This window comes from Eremomyces bilateralis, assembly GCF_010015585.1.
Source record: "Eremomyces bilateralis CBS 781.70 unplaced genomic scaffold P152scaffold_7, whole genome shotgun sequence".
NCBI classification, from domain to species: Eukaryota; Fungi; Ascomycota; class Dothideomycetes; order Eremomycetales; family Eremomycetaceae; genus Eremomyces; species Eremomyces bilateralis.
The window spans coordinates 1,289,932-1,301,577 of record NW_022985073.1 but is presented as its reverse complement, the minus strand read 5'-3'; the positions used below and the strand labels follow the sequence as shown (position 1 = coordinate 1,301,577).

Genomic DNA, 11,646 nt, shown 5'->3' with positions numbered 1-11,646 from the left:
AAACGGCTCGCCAACGCCGGAACGAATTCCGAAGACTATAATCTTTATAGACTCCCGACGTGATATCCAAAAATGTGCGGAATGTCTGCGAGGCTGGCTACAGAAACTCTCAGCTGGGGCCGTCGGGGCCCACGACTGCAAGCAGATTATCCAGGTCTACCATTCACACACTACTCCAAACGACAAGAATGCTATATACGACCAGTTTTCCAAAGCGGACTCTAAGATCCGAATTATGGTGGCCACAGAATCATTAGGAACGGGGGTAGATCTCTCGGATGTCACACGAGTTGTCCAATACGGCTTCCCTCTGGAACGACTCTTATGCGTCCTTATCCAACGATTTGGCCGTGCAGCTAGGATGGCTGGCATTAAAGGAGAGGCCATCTTCTTGGTGGAAAGTTGGGCGATAGGTGACAGGATCTTATCGACAAGACCGGCGCTTCTATCCAGAACTCAGACGCCGTCGTGTTTAAGACGGCCTTCCAACACGAGCCGGTTAGCTCAGTCGTACTCTGCTGATCCAGGAGTGGGCGGTGACATCCTAGATGATGAATCGGATATTGCCGTAGACGCCATTAAATATGATATACCAGGAGAGCAGCACCGACGCAAAACGGAGAGAGAACGCCGAACAGACCTACACGATGACTGTCCGGCGCTATTCAATCTTGTTAATCGATCCGCATGCCTACGCCGAATCCTAATGGATTGGCTACAAGAGAGTCTATCGGATCCAGCATCTAGGTTACCGGCTCCTGAACCGCAGGAGTGCTGTAATGTCTGTAACCCAGATCTGGCGCGGGCGGTACCTTTCCCATGGGATACCACAACTGGTCTTCGTAAGCCCCAGACTGGAACGGCATCCGGCGCATTTTATAACCGCCTGACCCTCTGGGGAGATAACGTTGTGAATTCGGCACATCGGATGATGAAGCCAGAACTCTCAGCACGGTTATTCGCGCCGAAGGAAGAGTAGATATCAATATCGAGAGAGTATACGAACATCCGCTCGGCTGCTGAGTTAGAGAAGTTTACGAAATCGGCTTAGATGAAAGACCATTCCCATAAGCTGTTCGAAGAGTTCAATAAAATCAAGTCCTATGTAGTGAGGAACTGGCCCGGACGCTATACACCAGGAACCGCAGCGGCAGCTCAAGTTCCAATACGAAGGGCGCCATTCGAACACGCTCATCCCACAGTCGAACAGCAAGTATCTCAACACAGAGGTCGGAAGAGAAGATTGTCTATAGAAGCAGAGACTCTGATAACTCCTGATCAGGAACGAAGAGTATTACTCGCGCGTGAGCGAGAAGAGTACGTTTCCTCGCTAGAGCGGATCATTGCTCAGGCAAGGGAGGTGTCAGCCTCGTGCTCTTCCCATCTACCTACCCTACCAATGACCATAGTATCAGCGAACTCGTCATTTACATCTATGGGTAGGTTGATGACATCTACAAACGTAGATTATTCTTCTGCTAGGTCAGGTGTTCTCGAAGACGGCGAGAATGAGGTATCAGGTGTAATTGATGGTAATCGGGCCTTGAAACGTCCCATATTAACCCGGGGGGGGGAAGTAGAAACGAAACGGGTCGTCCTCGGCGTTCTAGACTCTAACGCAAGGTGAAGCCCTCGCAACAAGAAAGGGAATAATAGCCGCTACAACCACAGCGAGTGGACATTATAGATAGGTTACTCTGACTCGACGTCCGAAGGTAAACCCCATTCATGGGCTACATCTCTGTCTGCCAAGGGCTGGCGACGTCTGTTAGCACGAGACTAGAAACTCCATGAGCATGCGCATACCAATATCGCCATCGTGTCGCTATTAGGATCTAAATCAGCCGTGGCTCCTCTCCTCTCATAAGGTGGTACGACTATTCGATCTTCATCTCTTATGACCTTTGCATTAAACACCTCCAATTTTTGAGTTGCTACTCTTCCGAGCCCGATCGTATGTATGTCTGGTGCTTGATGTCTTGCCTCCCTGCCGCCGTCATAAAATTTAATCGAGTCGCATGCCAGCTCAAAGGCTAATGTATGAATATCATCCATCGCGGAGGGCACAGAATGTGTGGAGTTGCCCTTCCGGGCGAATGCGTCCTCTACTGCCCTGCGTAGACAAACAGTATATTCTGCCGTTAATGAGGTAGTCTTGAACAGAGCATCCAATCCGAAAGTCGACGTTCGACGGGCCCAAAGCTCTCTTTTCAGCTCCAGGTTCAGATATTCAAGGCTACGATCGACTTCTTGCCAGGTGTCCCGACAGCCATGCGGGTTAACGAGGCTATTCGAGAGTATTGCGCGCCGAAGCTCCTTGTCACAAGCTTTGGTGCTAGTGAGCCGCTTTAGATAGAGCATTTCGAATGCGTAGTTTGATTGTCCAGTCCCCTCGAAGTAAAAGCAACAGACACCAATGACTCGGTCGATGAGTCCTATATCTCCGTTTTTGATGCCGTACTTCAAGGTCTTGTACACAACCATTTGTTGAAGGTATCGAGCATGACTAAGGAACTCCTCATCGACTGTATTGTTGGTATGCTTCTCCTTCGATGGTCGCCAGGCTTCCGGCTCAAATGCGGATCTGCGAACATCCTCCACCAGTTCCATGAACCCTCTAGTATCCATGTTCCGAATTGCCTTGTCAACCCCCTCTTGATCGGAGATATCGATGCCGTACTGCTCGAGGCGAGTATAAAGTAGTCCAACAACTCGAGCGTCGAAACTGTGAAGCACTAGCTCTTCTAGAACCTGAAAAGCTGCACGGTCCGCTGGAATATTCTTTCGTCCCCAGAAGTTGATGTTGTGATAGAGAGTTGAAGCGTCCTGTTGCTCCATGTTTCCGTAATGTGTCTTTTGCATAAGCCATAGAAAATTCATACGCAGGTGAAAGAGAGCAGCGACTCCTATCAGCCAGTCTTTTCTATCATACGCCATAGACGCGTCGACTTGCTCAGCCTGCATAGATCGGATAAGTGAAGAGGTTTTTTGATCGCCAAACGCCAAGAACAGACGGTTGTCGAATTCTTTATTATCTAGTTGGAATTGGTGCTTGTAGATGCTCTCTATAACCTCGTAGGAGCCATCTAGAGTACCTTCGTTGAAGAGAATCGGACCGAGCGTCTTGCTGTCTGTCTTTCGAAGCTCGAGTAACTCGACTGTTGGCATAGCGGGGTAAGGTATACCGGACGTAGAGAAGATAGATTTGATCGCGAGTGGATATACCGATCGAATTGCCTCCGCTATAAAGTAGGTATCAATCTTGGCGGCGGTCTCGTCATATACTGCTGCACCAGGAGAGTATAGAAGATCCTCTATTGTAAGTGGAACCTCGCGGTGCAGCATTGACTGCTTTAAACCACCAGAGGGGATATCGGCGCCTCTGAAAACCTTTCCCGTTGTCACAGAGCGCATTTCTGCATGATTTGAAATGAGCTGGTGCTTAATACCTTCTCGATAGTCGAAATTGTCATACACAACACAGGCATCTAGTTGCTGACCATATCGACGGACCGTTCCCTAGTTGCAATCAGTCGACGTCTATGCTGAGAGGCGGTGAAGATGCCTTTGCTTGTTCTGCCACGGTTTCGAGATGTCTGTGGACTCCCTTGTAGCCTTCACAAACCCCAAACTGGTGAAGAAGATCGAGGATACGCCGTTTCACGCCATTTGAGTGCAGAAAGGCACCAAATACGCGGGGAAACTTGTTGCTCCCTTCCGACGCCCGAGAATAGCAGAGAATCGACGTGATTATCGCAATCCTGTGGTTGAATTTGACAGGGTCCCGTAGTGATCGATCTTTTCTCTCTCTCTTGGGCGCCATGATGCCATTAAGCAATCCACATAGAAGAGGAGCATGAGTGTTAACTTGCTCGTACATCTGCCCAAACTGCATATCGCCCAGTATACGCTCGTAGTCCTCGACTTTCTGTCCCTCTGGCTCTTTCTCCCTTCCCATGCCGGCAGGTGAAGTTCTCTCTTGGACACGGTCGACTTGGTAGGCACTAAACATACCTCCGGCTTCTTCCAGTGCCTTCATTTCCTTCCTCAGACCCTTTACAGTGACAATTCCTGTCGCACCAGACGCGGGGTGTTCTTGCAGCGCGTCTAAGACCTCTGGTTGACCGTAGACGGCCTCGGCGAGCCGTTTGGCACGCGTGGCAGGGCGCTCTCCATAACCACCAGACCCTTGAGTCGTCGCGTAGACATGGATAAATTCTCGTAATGTAATTTTTTTTTTCCGCATGAATTGGCATATCTCGTTTACTCTCTGCGCTTTACTGCGTCTTTGAGACCTTCTTACTTTCTGACGAGGTGCATTAGATGTGTTTGAAGCAGCAATATGCCGAGGACTTGGAGCGGGAGGCAAGATGGGCGGGTTCAACCGCGCACTCTGACGACGCTGGTTTTGGGCCGACATGGCCCAAAATTCAATCAATTATGGAAAAAGCCCAGAGGAATCGAATGGATGTATTCAATTGATGATGCACCATGTGGTTGTGGATAAAAATGGAGTTAAAGATGGTCTTCTATTTGGCATGAAAGTTCACGGCACACGCCGAAATAGGTGGACAGAATCCTCAGGCTATTTGTTCGAGGAGCACATGTGACTTACCGATTAGGTATAGTCCGCTCCGGTGCCTTGGCACGACCACAAATAGCCTGAGCTTGCTGAGGTAATGTGGAATGTGGACTGGCGGTGGACAGGTCCCGTGAATAATTCCGCTCCGCCATCGGACACATTCCACGAAACAAGCGGATCCGCCCATGAGGAGCGGAAAGCAGACCATCTCCGCTCTGTGGTTCCAGCACGAAAATTTACCAGAGCTAGACGGACCAGACGAGACCAGCCCGCTAACTGTACCACGATCCAGTGTCCACTGTTGACTCACTGCGATGTGCGAAATGTACAAAATGCAAAAGGGCTGAGAAACAATGGCTCTTGGAATTCAATTGCTCACAATCGGGGCGCTATCGCCTGCACTTCCATTTCCCGGTCTGTTGACACGATGCTAGCGATCTGCAGAGCGAAAGCGGTATCTCGTTCCTATTCACTGCGGGGAAAACCGCCGAAAGCTCTCTTGCGTGGTGCAGGGTTGCATGTGCTTGCAAAAGCTACTATCGTTCCATCTGTTCGAACCCCTCCGCTTACCGGCTGTCCCTCTCGTCCCGTCAACCTCCCCTCAATTGCTTCACCATCAGTGAGATCATTGTGGTCGGCGTCTGAGAAAATGGCAGCTACTAAGATTGACGGCACCGCTATTGCGAAGGGAATCCGAGAAGGCTTGGGTGCTGAAATCCGAAGGAAGCAGGATGAAAACCCGAGATATAATCCTTCGTTGGTGATTGTCCAGGTCGGTGACCGTGCGGACTCAAGCACCTATGTTCGCATGAAATTGAAAGCTGCAGAGGAGGTATATGATCCGAATTTTGGGAATCTATTCCGATCACTTACCAGTATTTAGGCGAATATTGTTTGTAGCTTGGAGAAGTATCCCGAGACCATCTCAGAGGCAGAGCTGCTTCAGCAAATCACGAAGTTCAACAACGAAACCACTGTCCACGGCATTCTCGTCCAGTTGCCCTTACCGAAACACATCTCTGAGCATACGGTCACCTCCTACGTCGCTGACGAGAAAGATGTCGACGGTTTTGGAGTTGCGAACGTGGGAGAATTGGCGAAGCGGGGCGGAACGCCTCTGTTCACGCCGTGCACGCCGAAAGGTGTCATGGTGCTCCTAAAGGAAGCCGGTGTGGAACTGGCAGGCAAGGATGCGGTCGTCCTAGGGCGCAGCGATATCGTCGGCAGCCCCGTGAGCTACCTCCTCAAATCCGCCGATGCGACCGTGACTGTATGCCATTCTCAAACCCAGAACCTACCGGAGATCATCAAGCGAGCCGATATCCTGGTTGCCGCCATCGGGAAACCGGGTTTTGTTCAGGGTGAATGGCTGAAGCCGGGCGCCGTAGTCATTGACGTTGGCACGAATTACATTCCCGACTCGACCAAGAAGTCCGGCCAGCGACTTGTCGGAGACGTTGACTTTGAGAGCGCTTCACAAGTGGTTTCGGCTATCACGCCCGTCCCTGGTGGTGTGGGACCAATGACTGTGGCCATGCTCCTTCAGAACGTTGTCGATGCAGCCGATGCATACTTCGAAAGACAGCATCAGAGGCACATTACCCCCTTGCCACTCAAGTTGGAACGCCCCATTCCATCGGATATTGCGATATCGCGGTCCCAAATACCTAAACTCATCGGTCTAGTGGCAAAGGAAGTAGGGATCGCACCTCATGAACTCGAGCCATATGGCGCTTTCAAGGCCAAAGTTGACCTCAATATTCTCAAAAGACTGGAGCATAGAAGAAACGGTAGATATATCGTCGTAACTGGAATCACCCCAACCCCGCTTGGCGAGGGAAAGTCCACGACCACTATGGGTCTCAGTCAAGCCATCGCCGGCCACCTCGACCGAATTTGCTTTGCAAATGTTCGACAGCCGAGTCAAGGTCCAACCTTCGGAATCAAAGGTGGTGCCGCTGGCGGAGGATACAGTCAAGTCATCCCGATGGACGAGTTCAATCTGCATCTAACCGGAGATATCCATGCCATCACGGCTGCCAACAACCTCCTTGCAGCAGCGATCGAAACAAGGATGTTCCATGAGAACTCGCAGAAAGATGCTGCCCTATACCGTCGATTGGTCCCTACCAAGGGTGGGAAACGGCAATTTGTGCCTATCATGTTCCGGAGGCTCAAGAAGCTTGGGATTGACAAGACGAACCCGGATGAGCTCACAGAAGAAGAGATTAGGAAGTTTGCTCGCCTTGACATTGACCCTGATACCATCACTTGGCGACGAGTGCTCGACGTCAACGACCGCCACCTTCGAGGGATCACGGTCGGTCAAGCAGGCACTGAGAAGGGCCAAACACGCGTGACCGGATTTGACATCTCGGTCGCCAGCGAGTGCATGGCCGTGCTGGCTCTTAGCAACTCGCTCGCGGATATGCGGGAACGTCTAGGCAAAATGGTTGTTGCCAGCTCAAGAAGCGGTGATCCCGTCACTTGCGATGATCTCGGCGCAGGGGGAGCGCTCACCGCGCTCATGAAGGATGCCATCAAGCCAAATCTCATGCAGACGCTCGAAGGCACGCCCGTCTTCGTGCATGCCGGTCCCTTCGCCAATATTTCGATCGGTGCCTCGTCCATCCTTGCCGACAAACTGGCCCTGAAACTTGCCGGTACCGAACCCGGTGAAGATCACAACAAGAAGACCGGCGTGGTCATCACCGAGGCCGGATTCGACTTCACCATGGGTGGCGAGCGTTTCTTCAACATCAAATGCCGTTCCTCTGGTCTTGTCCCTGACACAGTTGTTGTGGTCGCCACCGTTCGTGCCCTCAAAGTTCATGGTGGCGGTCCGGATATCACCCCGGGCGCTCAACTACAAGAGGTGTACCGCACCGAAAACATCGACCTGCTTCGTAAAGGATGCGTCAACCTCAATAAACACATCGCCAACGCTAAATCCTTCGGCGTCCCAGTTGTTGTTGCCATCAACCGCTTCCACACCGACACGGACGCTGAAATTGCCGTTGTGCGCGAAGAAGCTCTCGCTGCTGGTGCAGACGATGCCATCCCCGCGACGCATTTCGCAGACGGCGGAGCGGGCGCTGTGGACCTTGCTCATGGTATCCTGAAAGCTGCCGAGAAGCCGAAGCCTGACTTCAAACTCCTATACGACTTGGAAGGCACCGTCCAAGAGCGCATCGACAAGATTGCGAAGTCATTCTACGGCGCCTCGGCAGTAGAGTTTTCCGAACTCGCACAGAAGAAGGTCGATATGTATCAGAAGCAAGGTTTCGGGAACCTGCCCATTTGCGTGGCGAAGACGCAGTATTCGCTCAGCCATGACCCAGCTTTAAAAGGTGCACCGGAAGGGTTTACAGTGCCGATTCGAGATGTGCGGATGGCAGCGGGTGCCGGATATCTGTAAGTCCCCGAGTCGACTCGAACGCGAGGTTGAGAAGCAGTCTGGACTAACTTGTGCGTAGGTATGCTCTTGCTGCAGACATTCAAACCATCCCCGGCTTGCCAACTGCCCCAGGCTATTTGAACGTCGACGTCGATCCCGAGACTGGTGAGATTGATGGGCTCTTCTAGTCAAGCTAAAGGCGATTTCACGCACCAGTGGGTTGCAGCGTGGAGCCACGCAGCACACCAATTTATTCAACATCACCGCATAGCGAGGCGCAGGGAATCCTTGGTTCCTTTAACCATCCACGGATGACATGTCCATTCATTTTATTTTAGGAAATGAAGGCAAGTGCCACCACTGCAATTGCCGAAATAGTTGCTTTTGCCATGCTTTTCGTGTACGCTCGCACTAAATGAAAGAAAGAACCTATCCCATGCTTTTCATGTACTTTTGCACCAAAGGGAGATATACCTCTCCTATGTCGTTATATTGTACATCAGGATGCCCGCATTGCAGGTGTTTATGTGAAAACAGTGTCAGCTAACCCTCTATGTAAGACCTGATTTTGAGCCTTGATATCGCGTTGGCGAGCATTTATGTGAATATCGTGTATGCTTGCAGTGGCCGACTTTGATGCTTTGACAAGTCGCAGTTATTCGTCCATTTTCCCTCATGAATCCCTCTCCCCCGCCATGTTTCTTTTTCCCCAAGCACACATATCTGCCCCCACCCCAAGGAATACCCTTACTCCACCCACCCCCCATCACCGTGCTAGCCCATGAGCAGGTTCTCCCCTTCCACCACCGGAGTGACTTGACCCCCGGCACTCAAAGCAGCAACACCGGTGTCCGGAGTGTCCTCATCGCCGAAGTCGATGAGGTCCTCCTCAAATCGGCTGTGAGCTTGCTGCGGCTTGGGTACGGCAGTCGTGATCGCCTCGGCAGTGGTCCGTGAGCCTGGATAGCTGATCGGCTCGACCCGGAGTGGCTTGGGAAGGAGTCCCGGGGCCGGAGTCAGCCTCCAGGTACTCGATGATGGGCTCACAGGTTCAGGGAGGTTCTGGAAGGAGTCGAGGCCTCCTGGTCGGGCGTCTTTGTCGTGAGGCATTGACTGACGAGTGCTAGCCATAGCCGAGGATTGTCCATCTATGATTGCTTTCAGTAAAACATTTCATACTTTCATAATATGCGAATTTGATACTTACAGCAAGACCCTCCTCGGCGTGCCCGACTTGGCAGGTTCGGGCAGTCTTCTCGCATATGGCCGCCTGAATTGTTGTTAGTTGTCATTCAATCAAGTGTTCCGCCTAACCAGATCACAAAGAGATTTACTCACGTTGATTGCACCCATAACACATGCTTATGGGACAGTACCGGCACATATGCTGCATGCTACCACAGAGGAAGCACGAACGTGGCTCTGTAATGGCTCCAGCGTATCCGACGTAGCGCGTATCGCCACGGCCACGGCCACGGCCACGGCCACGGCCACGACGCTGACTGCCTTCGAAGCGGCGAACAGACCATGGCGGTGCGGCACCATAGCCGACATGTTCCTGCCTAGTGGCGTCGATGGGTTTGTTCTCGAAATAGGCGGCTCGTCTAGCAGGTGCTACATGGGCGTTGGTCTTCGGGAGGACGGAGTGGGTGTACCCGCCCCAACCAGCAGCTTTGGTAGCTTTTTCTTGTCCAGTGGTTGGATTGGGCGTTGCCACGATTGGTAGGGCCGTCCTAGGAGCGGCTGCAGACGCCGACGCTGGGACTGGCGTCGGTGCTGGCGCTGGTGCAGGCACTGGCGGCACTGGTGCAGGCACTGCTGCGGATGGCCCGTCCATCCGGATCGACAGCCCTGAAATGTTCTGTGCCAGTGACAGAGCAGAAGGTCGCCTAGCTGCGTTCTCTACGTGCAGGCGAGTGTTTAGGTGGAAGGCCCAGGCAGTGACGGCGACGTGGCGGACGCAGCACTCACACCATCGCAATTCTACAATGGGTTCCTTAAACGCCTTCTCATAGCCGCTTGAGTTGCTGGAATCAGTCATCTTGGTGTGATGGGACTGGTATCGTTGATTTTTCTTGGGAAGGAGTGAGGCTCTGGAGTGAACTGGGACAGGTGGTATGAATGCGGGAGATTGAAGTTTGACAATATACTGCTATGAAATTGAATGGGATTGAGTGGGATTGTATACAGTATATAAAGAAAGAAGAAAGGGAGAGAGAGGGAGCCGAGAGAGAACAGTATTGCATTCATCATATTTACAGTATTCTCACAAACGACCCACAATGATGAATTGTTGCATTCGCTGAATAGAGATCGAGGCCACCTGGCCAAACATTCACATGGAATTTGGCTTCTACGGATATCTCCAGAATTCAGAACCTTCACCGCTCAAAGAGCCCCGTGCTGGACGCCCGTGTCCACTTCAATGAGCATCAATTCAAGGGACAAACCTACCTGCACGCAGCCGCCTAGATAAAGAGCCCTTACTTGCGAAATACGTACGTTGAATTCTATAAGAGCAACTCGGAGTCGAGGAAATTCAGCTTGTCCTGGCACCCTCTGCCTCGCGTCATGACATGCATCCACAGTTTCATGAGCATCGCCCTCAGTCTTCCATCTCTTGCGGCGAATTCCGTATCAGAATGTTTCCCCGTTCGTTCCGTTTGTAGTCTCGACCTGCTCAATCGCTGCAGTTCGTTGTGGGATGCGTAATCCTCTGACATCCACTCTCCCGAAGGTCCTCTTTACTGAACGGTTATTTTCCCACACCAAGTGCCGACAGGTACAGTACTAATTCCTGTGTGTAGGTAGGGGCAGATTCCAGCATGGCCCCGAGAAACTATCATGTCATAAATAAGTGCAAGACGGACTCCCAATGGAAAGAATCGATCGGAAGATTGAATAGAATGTAAAACGACTGACAAAACTGAATACCAATCATCTACGATGTTCCCAATGAACCAAGCTTGCCGTCGTCTTATTCATACTAAATCTATATATCTCTGGTGTAATTGCTGCTGCGATAACCAACGAAGGAAAATGGGAATATTATACCACATGGACCGGCAATTAGATGTATGAGAAGAGACGGCCAAGAGTCAATATTATCTCACGAAGGAAGCGCAGCGGCTTTAGTTGCTAGTCTGGAGACCTATTCATCCTGAGGTAGAAAGACAGTCACCAATACCAACTGCATCCATAGGACATCATTTGGGTTCGTAGCATACACGATTTTCCCTTCTCCAACTATATAGATCGACGGAAACTTGATTACGGAGTTCTTCTCCTATATACTGGGTTTGAGAAAGAATGGGGGAGAGAGACAGCGCGGAAGTAGAAATGCGATTCGAAAAGGGCGTTCCAGACTTCCATATCGGATTTTTCCCATGCTCTTGCAACTAGACCATATAATATAATGACCTGTTATTTATATACGCAATAAAAGATGAATAAGGGAAGGCGATATCGGTATTTACCAGGCCCGTTTGGAAGCGTATCTTATCGGACAGAATACTCATCACTACGGTATACGGTATACCCCTATCACCTAAAGGCTGGAGCTGGCATGGTTTATGAATCTCCTCGACTTCGAACAGCAAACTTGCCATGAGTCTTATCTGAAGAGTGAATGCCATTGCAGTCTGAGCCGCTGGCGAATAGCGACAAT

General features: G+C 51.2%; 5 protein-coding genes across 5 annotated transcripts; 2 read left to right on the top strand and 3 right to left on the bottom strand.

Moving 5' to 3' along the window:
- Nucleotides 1-50: 50 nt before the first annotated feature.
- On the top strand, nucleotides 51-979 carry P152DRAFT_448860 (uncharacterized protein; the record flags this gene model as incomplete). The annotated part of the gene is made up of 1 exon (XM_033678079.1): nucleotides 51-979. A coding segment is annotated over one exon (929 nt), but the record flags the coding sequence as incomplete, so codon positions are not given.
- Nucleotides 980-1,779: 800 nt separating this feature from the next.
- Nucleotides 1,780-2,610, bottom strand: P152DRAFT_395466 (uncharacterized protein; the record flags this gene model as incomplete). Its single annotated transcript, XM_033676305.1, has 1 exon — nucleotides 1,780-2,610. The coding sequence occupies one exon, from the start codon at nucleotides 2,608-2,610 to the stop codon at nucleotides 1,780-1,782; it is 831 nt and encodes a 276-aa protein (XP_033535198.1).
- Nucleotides 2,611-3,471: 861 nt separating this feature from the next.
- On the bottom strand, nucleotides 3,472-4,547 carry P152DRAFT_457923 (uncharacterized protein). The gene has a single exon (XM_033679334.1). The coding sequence runs from the start codon at nucleotides 4,418-4,420 to the stop codon at nucleotides 3,530-3,532; it is 891 nt and encodes a 296-aa protein (XP_033535197.1). The 5' UTR covers nucleotides 4,421-4,547; the 3' UTR covers nucleotides 3,472-3,529.
- A 262-nt stretch (nucleotides 4,548-4,809) lies between these two features.
- P152DRAFT_457921 (putative C-1-tetrahydrofolate synthase mitochondrial precursor) lies at nucleotides 4,810-8,542 on the top strand. The gene is made up of 3 exons (XM_033679333.1): nucleotides 4,810-5,414; nucleotides 5,466-7,996; nucleotides 8,059-8,542. The coding sequence occupies exons 1-3, from the start codon at nucleotides 5,232-5,234 to the stop codon at nucleotides 8,165-8,167; spliced, it is 2,823 nt and encodes a 940-aa protein (XP_033535196.1). The 5' UTR covers nucleotides 4,810-5,231; the 3' UTR covers nucleotides 8,168-8,542.
- Nucleotides 8,543-8,726: 184 nt separating this feature from the next.
- P152DRAFT_473276 (uncharacterized protein) lies at nucleotides 8,727-10,020 on the bottom strand (the record flags this gene model as incomplete). Its single annotated transcript, XM_033681220.1, has 4 exons — nucleotides 8,727-8,753; nucleotides 8,796-9,127; nucleotides 9,187-9,249; nucleotides 9,396-10,020. 4 exons carry the CDS (start codon nucleotides 10,018-10,020, stop codon nucleotides 8,727-8,729), a joined length of 1,047 nt encoding a protein of 348 aa, XP_033535195.1.
- Nucleotides 10,021-11,646: the final 1,626 nt, after the last annotated feature.

Excerpts from the sequence above, each read along its gene's own strand:
- P152DRAFT_457923 (XM_033679334.1), bottom strand. The coding sequence starts at position 4,420 with ATGTCGGCCCAAAACCAGCGTCGTCAGAGTGCGCGGTTGAACCCGCCC.
- P152DRAFT_457921 (XM_033679333.1), top strand. The coding sequence starts at position 5,232 with ATGGCAGCTACTAAGATTGACGGCACCGCTATTGCGAAGGGAATCCGA. Across the intron at positions 5,415-5,465 it reads AATTGAAAGCTGCAGAGGAG|GCGAATATTGTTTGTAGCTT; the intron begins GTATATGATCCG and ends ACCAGTATTTAG. Across the intron at positions 7,997-8,058 it reads GCAGCGGGTGCCGGATATCT|GTATGCTCTTGCTGCAGACA; the intron begins GTAAGTCCCCGA and ends ACTTGTGCGTAG.